General features: G+C 39.0%; 1 protein-coding gene across 1 annotated transcript in view; it reads left to right on the top strand.

Moving 5' to 3' along the window:
• LOC133533058 (probable multidrug resistance-associated protein lethal(2)03659) overlaps positions 1–17249 on the top strand; it is a 68524-nt gene that overhangs the window by 43145 nt on the left and 8130 nt on the right. The window contains exons 27-32 of the mRNA XM_061871989.1: positions 2520–2706; positions 3773–3945; positions 5973–6089; positions 7039–7132; positions 10158–10270; positions 11912–12008. Of these exons, the coding sequence (XP_061727973.1) occupies positions 2520–2706; positions 3773–3945; positions 5973–6089; positions 7039–7132; positions 10158–10270; positions 11912–12008 (781 nt within the window). The remainder of the gene's footprint in view (positions 1–2519; positions 2707–3772; positions 3946–5972; positions 6090–7038; positions 7133–10157; positions 10271–11911; positions 12009–17249) is intronic.

Raw genomic sequence — 17249 nt, 5'->3', positions numbered from 1 at the left:
TGCTGTCAATTTGGGTCCCATAGCCGCTCTATGGGGCATGATCTTCTTCTCCCGCAACCTTCTTCTTACTGTAGAGACGCTCACAACGGTTCTCCGAACTGCTCGTAGCTGCTGCTGCAGCTGAACAGCGTTGGAGAAACGGTTCCGCAAAGAAGACGACACAATAAAGCGGTCGTCTCTCTCGGAAGTGCAGCGCTGTCCTCCGGATCCGGGCTTCCTGGTGAAGTTTCCAGTTCTCTGGAATCGATGAACTGCTCGGAGAACTCGGAAACGGCTTATGTTGAGCTGCCGAGCAACAGCAGACTTCGTCATTCCTGATTCCACCAGGGCTACTGCTTGAGCTGCTACTGCTTCCGTGGTATCCATTTCTTGGGGTGTTTTCTTTCTCCAGTTGTTCCGGTGTGACCTGTGTCAACTTCGGATACCGAATGACCCATATTTCACTTTTACCCCCCCTTTTATACCTACCCAAGGTAACCCAACTAGCGACCCTTACAACGCGTATTCTAGGTGTTCTTTCAGAACGCCATAATTTCGTGATTATTATAATTTTTTCAGAAAATGCTTTATTCATGTTTTAAAGCTTATTAATTGTGCTTTTAAATGATATTAATATTGATACAGTATAATACATATTATAAGAGCTATATTCGCTTGAAACAAAAATCGGTGGGTGTGCGATTTCCGTGACGCCGAGTGTATTATAGGACATTATTACACAAATTGACTAAGTCCCACAGTAAGCTCAATAAGACTTGTGTTGAGGGTACTTATAAATTTTTATAAATACATAGAAAACACCCATGACTCAGGAACAAATATCTATATATTTATAGCAATATTTATTTACTGTAATTGTTGGTATGATATCAACAGGCGCATTCATATTAAGGTATAAAAAGTTCATAAGATAATATAAGAGAAAGACCTTCCGATGCAAACGTCTGACTTTAATCAAAGAGAATTTGAAATAGAGGTGGATTGTCAAAGAAAACTTTATAGCCAGAGCAAATTTACTGCCATCTTTCGACGCATGATTAAAACTTTTAGAACGCCATTTGACTTTGATCCTTATTCTTTCACTGATATGTGTTAAATTTGTTAAATATAAAAAAGCGGCGCCATCTAATAGATCAACGTTCAAAGGTATGGCGACGTCGTTTCGAGTGATGGCACCATGTCATACATGCCATACCTTTAAGTTGCGTCCGGTAAGATGGCGCCGTTTTTTGATATTTAAAAATATTAACACATATCAGTGAAAAAATAAGGTTCAAAGTCAAATGGCATTCTAAAAGTTATAATCAGGTGTCAAAATATGGCAGTAAATTTACGTGGCTACAAAGTTTTCTTTGACAATACACCTCTATTTCATATTCTCTTTGGTAGTACCTAGGGTAATTCTAGGATTAGTAACGATTAGCTCGCCATGGTAACTCCAGGCTGTGTTAGCGAGCAGGGTCAACACTTGGAAGATAAACTATAATGTTTTCATCACACTTGCTCGAAAAAGATCTTATTTCTTGCAGGTGTACTGAAGGACAAAGGCCTATATTGTGAAATAAAAGCCACGACTCCCTAGGGAGTTATAACTTTTTTTTAAACCTATGTCACTAATTCATGGAAACTAAGTAGTGTAAATGAGTTTTACTTTAGAAATACTGCCGTTAATAATTTAATATGTTTTTTTAAGTTTAAATATATTTAATTTGATTATTTTAATAGCCGTTTAATAGTACATTACGATACAAGTGCGAAAAATAGGAAATTACCTATTCGCACATGTATCGTACAACGTTTTACAGTACATATGGCCCTTTAAATGTTCGACACAGTAACGTAATATGCTACTTCTCGCACTAGTGCTATAAAGTAGCCCCATATGTAGTGTAAAATATTTTTACATAATTTTCAATCGTGGCTGAATGCCGAATAGGTATGTGCCTTCGATGCCTAACCTGTCAACCAATGACAATATGGCGGACGAATGTTTGATATGTCACAGTATTTAAGAATAATTCCTCTTAAAATTTAGTTTTTTCTTTACAAGTGTGATGAAAAACATCGTGTGTAACTCCGGGGGTAAGAATATTGCAAACTCGGGTCTCTAATTCCCTCCGGCCTGCGGCTGTCGGGAATTACCATCCTCGCTTCCAAAAGTTCACTTACCCCCCTAATTGCACAATGTACGTCTTTCCCATCACGGAACAATGGTGCTCCGGACCTTTGGGAGGCGTGCGCGGAGCCGAAGCCAACACGTAGAGGCCCTTTTGACACTTTAATGAAATGTAAGGAGTACAATGTACTATTATTATTATATTATTATATAGCCCTTAGTTCTGAACATGATTGTTCTTTTTGATAGTCTTGAATTATCATATGAAGTCTCTTAGTTCAGTGTGCCTGTCGGCAAAGGCCTCCTCCAACTCCTTCCAGTATCTTCTCTCTCTTGCCACCCTTGTCCAGAGTGGTCCCACTGTACGAATAATTTCGTCTGTAATAATGTACTATTATTACAGGCTAGGTAAAACATCAGGCAAGATCTCCGTGGACGGGGTGACCCCCGAGGAGGCCGGGCTGCGCGCGTGGCGCCGGCGCCTCGTGGCGCTCCCGCAGCGCCCCGCGCTGTTCGCCGGCCCGCTGCGGGACAACCTCGACCCGCAGCACATTTATACTGATGCTGAGATATACAACGCGTTACATGAGGTGAGACATTATGTTTAAATATTGGAACGCCTGAAGAAAATTTCCGAGCAATGTTTACTTTGAGTAAATTATGCTATGAATGTTCTATCAGGCGCAATATTTTTGAGACGAGAAAAATCACACCAGGAATCACTATAGTTAGTCTATAGTATTATGTGACAGAGGTAAAATAGCGTTAGCAGGTTGGGTCAGAATCGGCAAACTTGTGATAAGAAGAACTATATAAATCACTAGTTTTTGTAATCTAAGAGTGGTTTTTAGTGGTCTAACACTCATGGGTTAATCTCGTAAGTGCCTTGAAGGGCAATTGTACCTTCAACAAGCCACGGTTTGACCCCTGGGTTAAGTAAAAATTCAGGCAAGTTCCCCGTGGACGGGGTGACACCCAAAGAAGCCGGGCTCCGCTCCTGGCGCTCCCGCAGCGCCCCGCCTTGTTCGCCGGCCCGCTACGGGACAATCTCGACCCGCAGCACATTTATACTGATGCTGAGATATACAACGCGTTACATGAGGTGAGACATTATTGATTAAACGTTAGAGCGTCCGATGTTTACTTTAATAAATGATGCTATGAATGTTCTATCAGGTGCAATATTCTTAATTTAGACAGACTGACGCAACAACACAACAACGCGTTACATGAGGTGAGATACATTGAGTTTAACGTTAATCTAATTTTACGGTTTCACACACGTATTTTTAGTCACTCGCCCTCCTTTTTCAAGCACTAGTAGTGTATGAGCAGTATTCATGATAGCCGCGCGCCGGGTACTGTCTATTAGCATAATGTTAGTAATGTTAGTATAACTCACGACAATTTCAATTTGAGTTTAACACACAAGCACCTGTTCAAAATTTCCGAGCAATGTTTAACTTATGTAAATGATTCCCTGAACGCGTTCTTTCAGGCGCTATTATATGTATTAGACTACAGATAATTTTTCCGCAGAGAAGAACCGACGTACCATACGCGCGATGTCCAAGATTACCGCCTTCTGCATCTAACCCTTAATGCCTCTGTGATGAGTTTGCGAGGCAAAAACATTAATTTTAACTTTCTTTCAAGGTGGAACTAACCGAGATGATAAACAACCTGCCAGCGGGCCTGTCGACCATGGTGGGCGACGGCGGAGGCAACTTCTCCGCCGGGCAGAGGCAGCTGGTGTGCCTCGCGCGCGCCGCGCTGGCGCGCTGCCGCGTGTTGGTCCTTGATGAGGCCACGGCCAACGTGGACACTGAGTGAGTATACATTTCCATAACTTTATTCAACAGATTTGCAGCTGTATATGGTACACAAGGACATATAACATAGCGCATGCGTATTTTCGTTGCTTATATCTACCCCCACCCACCATCACCGAACCAACCCCACCCCACCCACCCCACCCACTTTAGTTTTAATATGTAGTAGTATAGTTTACATAGTTGTATATTTAGTTTAAAATTGGCCGTGAAAGTTGCATAATTACCCTCTCCTTTGTGTTATGTTAAGTTGAAATATGTATTTCTCAGTAAGTGATTATTTGTAATCTTTTAAGAAATAAACATCTTAAACCAAAAAAAAAAAACAATAAAACACTATGATAGGTAGGTAGTGTGGTCCACGTTTGTGTGGAATGGAATAAAAAAATAATATTTGCAATCTCTTCTCCACATTGCTTCCTATGTTCTATTATGAATACGAAGTAGTAATGTATGTGCCAAATTTGGACTCATTTGTTCATAATTTGATATCTCATGCAAAAAAACACATTAATGGAAAAATAACAAAATAGCCGGTTTATGTTTTATTTAGTTGTAACTAAATAGGGAAAAATGTTATAAAACCAATAAAACGCCTGTAGGTAAGATTTATTCTCTGGTCAAGTTCATTTCATACATGGCTTGGTATGGCAGAATTGCTCCACTTTGAGCGACCTCTAAATAATGTTTGATTGTTCTCAAAATTGGTTTATATTATTTTTAGGGTTCCGTAGCCAAATGGCAAAAAACGGAACCCTTATGGATTCGTCATGTCTGTCTGTCTGTCCGTCTATGTCACAGCCACTTTTTTACGAAACTATAAGAACTATACTGTTGAAACTTGGTAAGTAGATGTATTCTGTGAACCGCATTAAGATTTTCACACAAAAATAGAAAAAAAATATAAATTTTGGGGGTTACCTATACTTAGTTTTCATCAAACCCATACGTGTCGGGTATTAGGGATAGGTCTTCAAAAATTATATTGAAGTATCATTTTTTTCTAACCTAGTTAGATTAGTTTGCGCGAGAGACACTTCCAAAGTGGTAAAATGTGTCCCCCCCCCCTGTAACTTATAAAATAAGAGTGATATAACTAAAAAAATATATAATGTACATTACCATGCAAACTTCCACCGAAAATTGGTTTGAATGATATCATGGGCGAGTCCGACTCGCACTTGGCCGCTTTTTTATACGTGTTTGACTAAAAAGTACCTTGTGGAGAAAATATATATTTTTTGGACCACCCTAATAGTTACTTTGGTTCTGCTGGAACGAGCACTCAATGATGACAAAAAAACATTGTATTCACGTAATTTGTCTATGTATATATTTTTGTGTGTAATTTATGTTTTAAGCAAAATTCATAATTCAGAACTGGTTGAAAGGTCTTAGCTACAGTCAAACCGAGATGCTGCCGAAGGTTATCACCTAATCGCCTACATGCTAACAATCTCTGTAGCCTTCCATACGCGATTCCATGCCCACACATAACACACACACACACACACACACGCACGCACGCACGCACGCACGCACGCACGCACGCACGCACGCACGCACGCACGCACGCACGCACGCACGCACACGCACACACGCACACACTGACTTTTTTTTTGCATTCTTTCAAAATAAATTACATATTAGACATACTTCTCTCTTAATAATGTTTCCTAGTTCTTAATTAATTTTGGCTGTATGTTACCAGAGTAACTAGCTTTTTTATATAACTACTTTTTTCATACCGAATCTGCCTGCCGCCGTAGGTTTTTTCTTAAAAAAGAAACAATTCTTATTCTAACAGTGGTTTTAATCGTTAACGCTTTATTGTATTAGTTAGCTATATTTATAAGTATCGTACGCCGTAAAGGTACTTCATAGTTACTGCAAGTAAAACACCCTATCAACTTTTCTAAATGTATTTATGTATTTACATCTATGATGGGGTAATAAAAATTATTCATTGATTTATTTGATTTAGTAAGCTAAGACTGACATTTCATTAAATTTGATCGTTTCAGGACCGACAAACATATCCAAAACACCATTCGCAGCAAATTCGCGCATTCCACCGTGCTGACCATCGCGCATAGACTCAACACCGTCATGGACTACGACAGAGTCATCGTCATGGATCGGTAACATCATTTTATAGTCAACATAATACGTCATGTCAGAATAGGTACAGAGTCAGTTTGGTCCGACTATAACAGTCACATTCCACCGTGCTGACCATCGCGCATAGACTCAACACCGTCATGGACTACGACAGAGTCATCGTCAATAATCGTCATGGATCGGTAACATCATTTTATATTCAACATAATACGTCATGTCAGAATAGCTACAGAGTCAGTTTGGTCCGACTATGACAGTCACATTCCACCGTGCTGACCATCGCGCATAGACTCAACACCGTCATGGACTACGACAGAGTCATCGTCATGGATCGGTAACATTTACAATCTTTTTTTTATGTTTAAAATTATTTAATTAGATTAATTAAACAGCCGTTTATAATATTTTTACATAATTTTCAATCGTGGCTGAATGCCGAATAGGTCTGTGCCTTCGATACCTAACGTGTCGAGAAATTACAAAATGGCGGACGAAAGTTTGATATGTATTAAAGAATTATTTCGCTTAAAATTTAGTTGTTTCTTCGCAAGTGTGATGAAAAACATTGTGTGTAACTCCGGGGGTAAGAATATTGCAAACTTGGGTCTTTAATTCCCTCCAACCTGCAGCCGTGGAATTATCACCCTCGTATTAAGAATTTCACTTACCCCTCTCGTTACACAATAGTACATGTCGATACAAGTGCGAAAAATAGGAAATTCGATACGAGTGGCGATAAATTAAAACACGAAGGGAGTGTTTTAAATCGACACGAGTTGCGAATTTCCTATTCGCCCATGTATCGTACAACGTTTTACAGCACATATAGCCCTTTAAATATTCGACACAGTAACGTAATATGCTAATATTCGCACTAGTGTGGTAAAGTAGCATCATATGTACTGTAATGTACTATTATTTATTAGTTATTAACTGTAAAACGATGGCTGACAGTTATTTCCACCGCAGAGGTCGCGTGGTGGAGGCCGGGCACCCGTTCGAGCTGCTCACGCAGCCGGGCGCACGCGACGCGCCGCGACGGTCGCTCCTGTCTAAAAGCCAGGTAACACTTCTATTGTATTTTTCTGTAGTATTTTTTGTGTTTTTTTTATTTTATAGGTATACAGGGTGTAATCGTTAAGTGTAGCCAGGCGATAATTCCGTAAATATAACAGATAAAAACTTCAAATTGATATCGAAAGTGCGTTACCCAATCAGTAAAACTACATTAATAAAAGTAGAAATATTAAATATATTAAGTTTAAATGTTTTCATATATTTAGTACGACTCACCCCTCAAAGAACGTCGGTTTCGTAAGAGATAAAACTGCTTGAGATTCATTATTTGCACGAATAAACTGTATTAAAATAATAAAACTACCGTTTATGAAATAATAAATGTAACTTCTTCCTCGCGTTGTCCCGGCATTTTGCCACGGCTCATGGGAGCCTGGGGTCCGCTTGACAACTAATCCCAAGATTTGGCGTAGGCACTAGTTTTTACGAAAGCGACTGCCATCTGCCCTTCCAACCCAGAGGGTAAACTAGGCCTTGTTAGGATTAGTCCGGTTTCCTCACGATGTTTTCCTTCACCGAAAAGCGAGTGGTAAATATCAAATGATATTTCGTACATAAGTTCTGAAAACTCATTGGTACGAGCCGGGGTTTGAACCCGCGACCTCCGGATTGCAAGTCGCACGCTCTTACCGCTAGGCCACCAGCGCTTCTCAATAATAAATGTAACATTTATTTTAAATAATTAATTACATTAAATTAGTAATTACGAACGGGATACTAAATGTATGGAAGGGTTTGAAGTTAATGTTTGGGATATACCTGCTTTTATTAAAAAAAAGTTATTTAATGTATTTCATAGCAATCAGTCACGTTTATATAATGTATATTCTCATTTCTTTATTAATTTTATTTTCTTTTCTTTTTGTATGAATTCGATATGTTTTCTGTACGTATTTGTATGATTTGATGTACACATATATTTTGTTAATCAAATTCTATAAAGAAAAGTAATTGCTTGATTTCTATAGTAATCTAAATTGTATTTTTTCTTATTGAATGCATGTATATTATAAGATGTAATGTTTTGAAAAGATGTGTCCCGCCGAGTTTCTTGCCGGTCCATATTGGGATACCCTTCTCCAATTGAGGGGGAATTTAAATCTTCTCGGGTCAGAGGTGTAGGTGAGCCGGTGTAGCTTTATTTGGCGTTCATAAGCGCATTCAATGCCTACTTGAATAATAACATATCTTTATCTTATCTTTACTCATTGGGTAACGCACTTTCGATATCAATTTGAAGTTTTCTGATATCTGTTATATTTACGGAATTATCGCCTGGCTACATTTAACGATTACAACCTGTAGGTAGGTATAATAATTGTAATAGACCAACAATCAACCAACACCTAGAGAGCCTCTCGCCAGGTAGGATCAAGGGTCAGATGCAGAAGGCGGACATGTTAGGTTTTTAGAATGTGTTTATATGTTTGTATTATTTTTGTATTTTACTTTTATATCCAGTACCTGGGCGACCGAGCTTTGCTCGGTTATAACTATTTATTGTAATATGGTGGTGTGTAGGTGATAATCTTAACTACATTTTTTTACTAAATTAAACTTGTCTAAAACAATAAAAATTAAAAAATATATATATAAACGAACATATAAAAGAAAAACATAAGTTAGTCACCGGGCGAGATCCGAACCCGTAACACTCGTTTAGCAGTCCGCGTCTTAACCCGCTGGACCAGACGGACAGTGGCCGGCAATACGAAATTAGCGACCATATTCTGCGTCGAAAGAAAAACGCATGAAAACTCGAAAACACGCGTTTTCCCAAACATAAGACTAATCTAGATAGATTGTATACACCCAAAAACCCCCATATACCAAATTTCAGCGAAATCGTTAGAGCCGTTTCCGAGATCACAGAAATATATTTATATATAAATATATATACAAGAATTGCTCGTTTAAAGGTATAAGATATTATAAAAGCCTAGCCTAAGATCAAATAAAAATAAAGAGCCTTGTAATACTAATCTTAATTTGGAATGTTATAATCTTAATAAATAACATTATTATTATTTATTTATTTGTTTTCACCACACCATCTGGTAAAGACTATCTTAATTGTTCAAAATCTGATGATAAAGTTGCATTTTATCCACATGTGAGGTCACTACTAGGCTTGACTGGTCGTTAAATGATGATTTTAAATGATAAATATTTAATAAAATAACATTCATTTGGATTTGAATTGGTTTAATTTTGTTTGATGATTTACAGTTATATCCCTCGCGTTGGTTTGGTGAACAATGTTGTTTCACACGGTGGCAAAATTTGTTTAACCCTTCCAATACCCATAATCCATACAAGAATATGAAAAAATCCCCAAAATTTACCATATGGAAATGTCCTGATTTCGGAATATATATATTGAAATCAAAAATATATATTGAATCATATATGAATATACGACGTTTTTCAAATCATTAAAATATTCGACTCGATTCAATTTGTGTGGGTGTCAACCCACACTTTGTTTTATTTAAGTCTGTCCACACACATGCGGTATAGATGGCCCCATAGTATTTATTAATTAATTTTTCATCACACCATTTATTCATTCCATTTTTTTCAACTTTCATTGTTCAATAATGAATGAGAAGGTTGCATTTTATCCACATGTGGGGCAAAGTAATCAGATGTAAATTTTGAGTTGTTTCCTTATGTTAGCTGGTAGAATTGACTTTTAAATGATAATTTTTTTATTACGTTCATTTGGATTTGATTTTGTTTGTTTTTTTTGATATTTCTTACCTAGTTACATTTTCCTCGCGTTAGTGTCGTGAAAAATTTTCTGTTTTACTCGGAGGCAAAGTTTGTTTAATCCTCGTGCCTTGAAACCCTCGCAACGCTCAAAATTCCACTTCTCGAACAACTCGCTACGCTCGTGGTTTGTGGTCAATTTTGGAATCTTTCGCTTGCTCGGGTATCAATATTAGCACGAGCGGTTAAACAACAACTTTGCCCCCTTGTAAAACAAATAAATATTAATATATGTCCAGGCTCCGTTGGCGATCCCGGAGAACTTCACATTCGACCCGTCCGCGGAACGCGACCTCGACCAGAACGAGACGTTTATCGTGTCGCGCGACAGGACAAGGACGTACTCCAACAGGTACACCTACTAATATTATACAGAGTGACCTTAGCCATTGGACAAACCCTGAAATCCCACGTAGGGTTACTTCTCAGGAATGCTCTGACGTTAATATTTTTTTAATTAGTACAAAAGATAAGAAAATATTTTTTCCGTACAAAAGTTATTTGCAATAATCGACAACAAAAAGAAAGTAGATTAACACAGTGAATCTACTGTGTTAATCTTTGGCAGTGTTTTTGACTATTTGTTCGAAATATTTGATAATGATGACAAATCCAAATGAAGCGCTGGTGGCCTAGCGGTAAGAGCGTGCGACTTCCAATCCGGAGGTCGCGGGTTCAAACCCCGGCTCATACCAATGAGTTTTTCGGAACTTATGTACGAAATATTATTTGATATTCACCAGTCGCTTTTCGGTGAAGGAAAACATCGTGAGGAAACCGGACTAATCCCAATAAGGCCTAGTTCACCCTCTGGGTTGAAAGGTCAGATGGCAGTCGCTTTCGTAAAAACTAGTGCCTACGCCAATTCTCGGGATTAGTTGCCAAGCGGACCCCAGGCTCCCATGAGCCGTGGCAAAATGCCGGGACAACGCGGGGAATAAAGAGATGACATTTTTCAAAAGTCAGAAGCTTATTAGTGTCATAAATAAAAAAGATAAACAAAAAGGTTGAAGAAGGTTCCATACTATTCTTTGAGGATATCACCTTAGGAGCTACTAACACATACAGGCTGCTCCAAAGTAAAAAATGGTAATTTGTTAATTTCTTCGAAACCGCTACACCGGTTGTTATGATACTTTGTACACTGGTTCTAAATACCCTAATGCATGTGTACATTTCGGCTTTGTCCAATGGCTAGGGACACACTGTATATGTTAGTTTGTATACACAACTTTGGGAATAAATCTAATTATTATTATCAAAAATTTTGATTTGTGTCTCGATAAGGCCTCTGCTCAGCAGTGATAAAACTGGTCTTTGTCTTTGGTGGTCACAGGGAATTAATAAAATTTGTTCCAGTTGTAACTTGTGCTAGCTCTTTGACTTAATATTATACGACCCCCCACTTTTCACTTGTTGGTTTTGAAGTCAAAATACTATACTTTTTCTACTCATCGACTCTAATGGACAACCATTACGATTTTGCATATCGAACTATAATTGCGTACTTTTCATGTATGGGCTCCCAACTCAACTATAATATTCATTTCGATACGCTGTAGTGAACTTAAAAAAAAAGTCTACGCGTACTGTAATGGTTGAATTAAGATTTCGTATACCAAATTATCATTGCGTACTTTTCATGTACGGGATCCCAACTCAACTATAATATTCATTTCGATACGCTGTAGCTGTAAACTGATATAAATGACATATCCTAAGAAAAAGAGCCCCGTGGCCGAGTGGCTCAGGCACCTGCCGCGATAGCAGAGGACGCTGGTTCGATTCCATTCTGGGGCACTGGAGGCCTTGGTTACTTTTTCATAGTATATGACAGTTATGTCAGTTTAGTATTATTTTATATGACTCGTAGAATAAGTAATAGTGATATAATCAAGCTTCTCAGCAAGCTTCGTTGCCTAAATACGGCAGACTAAAAAGTTCTCTAACGATTGTATAATGTACTATTGTTTATTAAATTAATATCTTTCAGGTCGGAAGTGAGCGACGTGGACGGAGGCATCTTCAAGACGCTCGTGGAGCAGACGGGGCGCGACACCGCCGCCATGCTGTACCAGATGGCCGAGGAGGTAACTATTTTTATTTTATTTCGTTTGAATGTGGCCAAGACCGTCTATGAGGGAAGACCGTCTATGAGGGAAGACCGTCTATGAGGGAAGACCGTCTATGAGGGAAGACCGTCTATGAGGGAAGACCGTCTATGAGGGAAGACCGTCTATGAGGGAAGACCGTCTGAAGACCGTCTATGAGGGAAGACCGTCTATGAGGGAAGACCGTCTATGAGGGAAGACCGTCTACAAGCGTTTTTGTCGCTTTTAAGTCTTGCGATTGTACACATACCACTTACAGAAGGAGCGAAGCTCTTCGTTTTTGGCTGTTTCTGAGCAACGTACGTTTTTTTTTAATACTACGTCGGTGGCAAACAATCTTACGGTTGGTGGTAAGCCTGCAACTCCAGAGGAGTTACATGCGCGTTGCCGACCCTAACATTCCGCACTCTCGTTGAGCTCTGGCAACCTTACTCACCGGTAGAAACACAACACTATGAGTAGGGTCTAGTGTTATTTGGCTGCGGTTTTCTGTAAGGTGGAGGTACTTCCCCAGTTCGGCTCTGCTCTAGATCTGGAATGACATCCGCTGTGCTGTGCCCTACCACACAGAGCGAGATGACATTCACAATGTCCATACCTCTCTTAAATGTAAGTAAGTAAGTAAATATTCTTTACAGTACATATGTTGCTACTTTACCGTACTAGTGCGAAAATTAGCATATTACATTACTATGTCGAACATTTAAAGGGCCATATGTACTGTAAAACGTTGTACGATACATGTGCGAATAGGTACGCAACTCGTGTCGATTTAAAACACTCCCTTCGGTCGTGTTTTAATTTATCGACACTTGTTTCGAATTTCCTATTTTTCGCACTTGTATCGTAATGTACTATTATTGCACCACAAACAAAACGAATATAAATGTATACAAATACGAGAATTTTTGCTCTGCGAATGTCATCCCAACCAAAATCGTTATATGCCGGTCTTCCCCACGTTGACCTTAGGTATCATTTGGGCGAATTGGCCAGTCATTGTCATATATTTTTATGGAAAAGCCACTACAGCTTTTGCATCTTGGAGGATTTAACAACTGAAGACACCATATTCACCATCAATTGTTTATTTTTCTTGTATATTTTTACTGAGGTGTGCCAATAAAGAGTATTCTATCTATCTTTTATCTATCTATCTACCATGTCTGTAATTTTCTGTACAAAACAGTCTGCCATTTTTTGCGGGGTAGGGGCACGTGAAATGTATGTCGTAAACGTCGGTCCATACAATTAATTCAATTCAATAATTTAATTCAGAAATTAACTCCATATAACATTACATTAAAATAATATAAATCTGTTAAGTTGTTTTAGAACGCAGCCATAGTTTTTTTTTTTTTTTATCCGCCAATGCTGGCGCCTTTTTGTTTGTCATCTGAAAAATGCTGTGAAATATACCGTTAGTGAAGAAGTACAAGTTTTCTTTCTCTAAATCTCCTATTAAAGCCACGAAATCCTTCATGGTAGCAGAGCGTGGTTGCTAATTAGTAGAAGTGATCAGTAGTTGAAGGAAAATCCGAAGTATTTCAAGAATATATTGTTCGTACAGTACAGCGATACAGTCGCCGGGTATATCGACTGCAGATCGTCGTAATACAACGAAACAGCAATTTTACTGATATTTGGACATCAAGATGGGCACAAACTTGTTCAATTTAGAGAAATTGACCGGCCGTGATAACTTTGCGACTTGGAAATTTAGTATGAGGACATATTTGGAGCATGAAGATCTTTGGGAGTGCGTGCAACCTAGTGACACAAGCAAAACGGTAGACGCCAAAAAGGACATGAAAGCTAAAGCTAAGCTGATTCTGCTATTGGATCCTCAGAACTATATTCATGTACAAGATTGCACAACGGCAAAACAAGTGTGGGAAAACTTACAAAAGGCCTTCGATGACAATGGTCTGACAAGGAAAGTAGGATTGCTTAAGGACTTGGTGAACACATCTTTAGAGTCAAGCAATAGTGTTGAAGACTACATCAGTAAAATAATGACAACCGCTCACAAACTTCGCAATATTGGGTTTGAGGTTAATGAAGAGTGGCTCGGCACACTAATGCTAGCTGGTCTGCCAGAAGTCTATATGCCCATGATAATGGGGCTCGAAAGTTCAGGTGTGTCAATTAGCGCTGATCTTGTGAAAACAAAACTTTTACAAGAAGTTAAATCAACAGACTCCGGCGCTGCCTTATACACAAACTTTAAGAAGACTAAGCAGGACCAACAGCCTGTCAAGCCTAAAGGGCCAAGATGTTACAGCTGCAACAAGCATGGCCATTATGCTAAGTTTTGCAAGAATTCTAAGAAAACTACGCACAAACAGCAAAAGAGTGGAGATAGTACAAATTTTGTGGCAGCGTTTTCTGCTTCATTGGGAGGAGAAAAGAACAATAATTGGTTTATAGACTCGGGTGCCTCGATGACCATGACAGCAAGAAAAGAATTAATGTATAACATTAGCAAGCCACCGGTAACTTCAATCACTGTAGGTAACAAAGCATCATTACCAGTATTGGGAGTAGGGTGTGTTGATGTCAAGTTAAGTAAAGGAGGGATTCTTCAACTAAAAAACGTCTTGTATACTCCTGGACTTGGTCCTAATTTGATATCAGTGAGCAGTATAACAAAGAATGGCTATGAAGTGAGATTTTTTGAAAAAGGGTGCCATGTTGTGAATGAAAAAGGAAAGATCATCTGCTCAGGAACGCAGATGAATAAGCTCTATTTGCTAGATACAGCTAATACCTTTGAAACTGCACAATTTTCTACAGCCAGAGAAAATGTTGACAATACCCTTTTATGGCATTTAAGAATGTCACATTTAAATGTGTCCGATGTCAACAAGCTGCCTAATGCTGCTGAGGGTGTGACAATTGAAACTAAAAGTGACAATATCAGATGTACTCACTGTGCAGAAGGAAAACAGACAAGACTGCCGTTCAACAAGGTGGGTTCCAGAGCCACACAGCCCCTTGAGCTCATACATTCAGACTTATGTGGGCCGATGGAACACCTATCAGTCTCAGGTATGAAATATTTTATCACTTTTGTCGATGATTACACCCGTATGTTCCATGTGTACTTTTTGAAAGATAAACTGAATATTTCAGAGGTATTTAAAGATTTTAAGGCTAGAGTTGAACTACAGCTTGAAAGAAAAATTAAGATGATTCGCACAGATGGAGGCAAAGAGTACTGCAATAATCATTTTGAAAAATATTTAAGTAGTAATGGTATTATCCATCAGACTACAACACCGTATACAGCTGAGCACAATGGATTATCAGAACGCGGGAATCGCACTCTTGTTGAACGGGCGAGGTGTATGTTATTTTATGCCAAATTAGAGCCGAGGTATTGGGCCGAGGCCATAGCCACAGCTGCCTATATCACAAATCGCTCCCCGTCTAGGAGCCTGGAAGGTAAAACTCCTTATGAAATGTGGTATGGGCGTAAACCTAATCTGTCCCATATTAGAATATTTGGCACGGAGGCCATGGTCCATATACCCAAGCAGAAGAGACAAAAATGGGACAAGAAATCAACCAAGTTGATACTAGTGGGATATTGTGAGAACTCGAAAGGATACCGGCTATTAGACCCAACTAGTAGAAAAATCATCAAGAGCAGAGATGTTATTTTTCATGAAAAATTTCATAATAACATGTTTGATGAAAACACTGTTTCAGTTGATCTCCAAGGAGAAAAAAACCCGTCATCAGTCAGCCGCAGTACCTCATCTGACAAGAAGGAGAGCCCAGGGACCAGTGATGACAGCTCTAAAGGTAACACCGAAGATCACATGAGTCCGACAAACCCCAATGGTACACCAGGCAGCAAAGGTAAAGCTATAAAGCCTGTAAAGGATAATAATAGTGAAGATTCCAACAGTGAATATCAGACTGATACAGATGATCTTGATGAAACCTATTATCCCTCGATAAATACAAGTCTATTGCAAAATCAAGATAAGAAAATGACTTTAAGGCCCCGTAAGAAAGCTAATGAGAATAGTCTGTTCTGCTTATTTACTAATTTGTCTGATCCACAGTCAGTAGAGGAAGCCATGTCGTCTCCACATGCTGCTAAATGGAAAAAGGCCATGGACGAAGAGTACAACTCCCTGATGAAGAACAACACATGGAGCTTAACTGATCTTCCTACCAATAAGAAGGCCTTACCTTCCAAATGGGTATTCAAAACTAAAACTGACCAGGCTGGAGAGGTTACACGTTTTAAGGCCAGACTTGTCATAAAAGGATTTGCTCAAAAGAAAGGGATAGATTACGAGGAGATTTACTCACCAGTAGTAAGGTACACAACCATACGCTACTTATTTGCTCTAGCCGCAAACTATAGCATGGATATTGATCAGATGGATGCTGTTTCTGCATTTCTACAGGGAGAAATAGACACTGATATTTACATGGTACAGCCGGAACTATATGTACAAGGATCTCAAGTATGCTGTTTACATAAGTCCATATACGGTCTAAAGCAAGCTAGCCGCTTATGGAACATGAAACTAAATTGTGTACTACAAAATATTGGAATGCAGCAGTCTAAGACTGATCCATGTGTTTATTTCAATGAAGAGAGGAATACTTTCATTGCAGTATGGGTCGATGACCTACTTATTTTTACATCTCAACAAGATGTCAAGGATATGTTAAAGAAGAAGTTGATGAAACATTTTGAAATGAAAGATCTAGGAAAGGCTAGCCAGTGCCTAGGATTCAACATTACAAAACAAGTAGATACAGTTATGTTGGATCAGAAAAAGTATATTAATGAGATACTAGATAGATTCGGGATGTCAGAGTGCAAGGCTGTAAAAACGCCTATAGAGCCTGCCATTAAGTTTAGCCAAGATGCAGAACCAGATAATAAGTATCCATACCGGCAGGTTATTGGCTGTCTTCTCTACATAGCTCAAGCCACAAGACCCGATATCTCATTTGCAGTCAATGCACTGAGTCGATACAATGCAGAACCAAAGACTGAGCATGTGACTGCAGTTAAAAGACTGTTGAGGTACTTGCAAGGCACCAAGGATCTCAGACTGAGCTATACCAAGAATGGTGAATCAAACATCACAGGATACTGCGATGCAGATTGGGCTGCAGATGTGGTAGACCGCAAATCCTGCACGGGCTACATCTTTATGTTACAGGGCGGTGCCATTTCCTGGTCAT

This window comes from Cydia pomonella, chromosome 28 (genome assembly GCF_033807575.1).
Source record: "Cydia pomonella isolate Wapato2018A chromosome 28, ilCydPomo1, whole genome shotgun sequence".
Lineage (NCBI taxonomy): Eukaryota > Metazoa > Arthropoda > Insecta > Lepidoptera > Tortricidae > Cydia > Cydia pomonella.
Note: the sequence above shows the minus strand (reverse complement) of the source record. Positions and strands in the feature narration are given on the sequence as shown.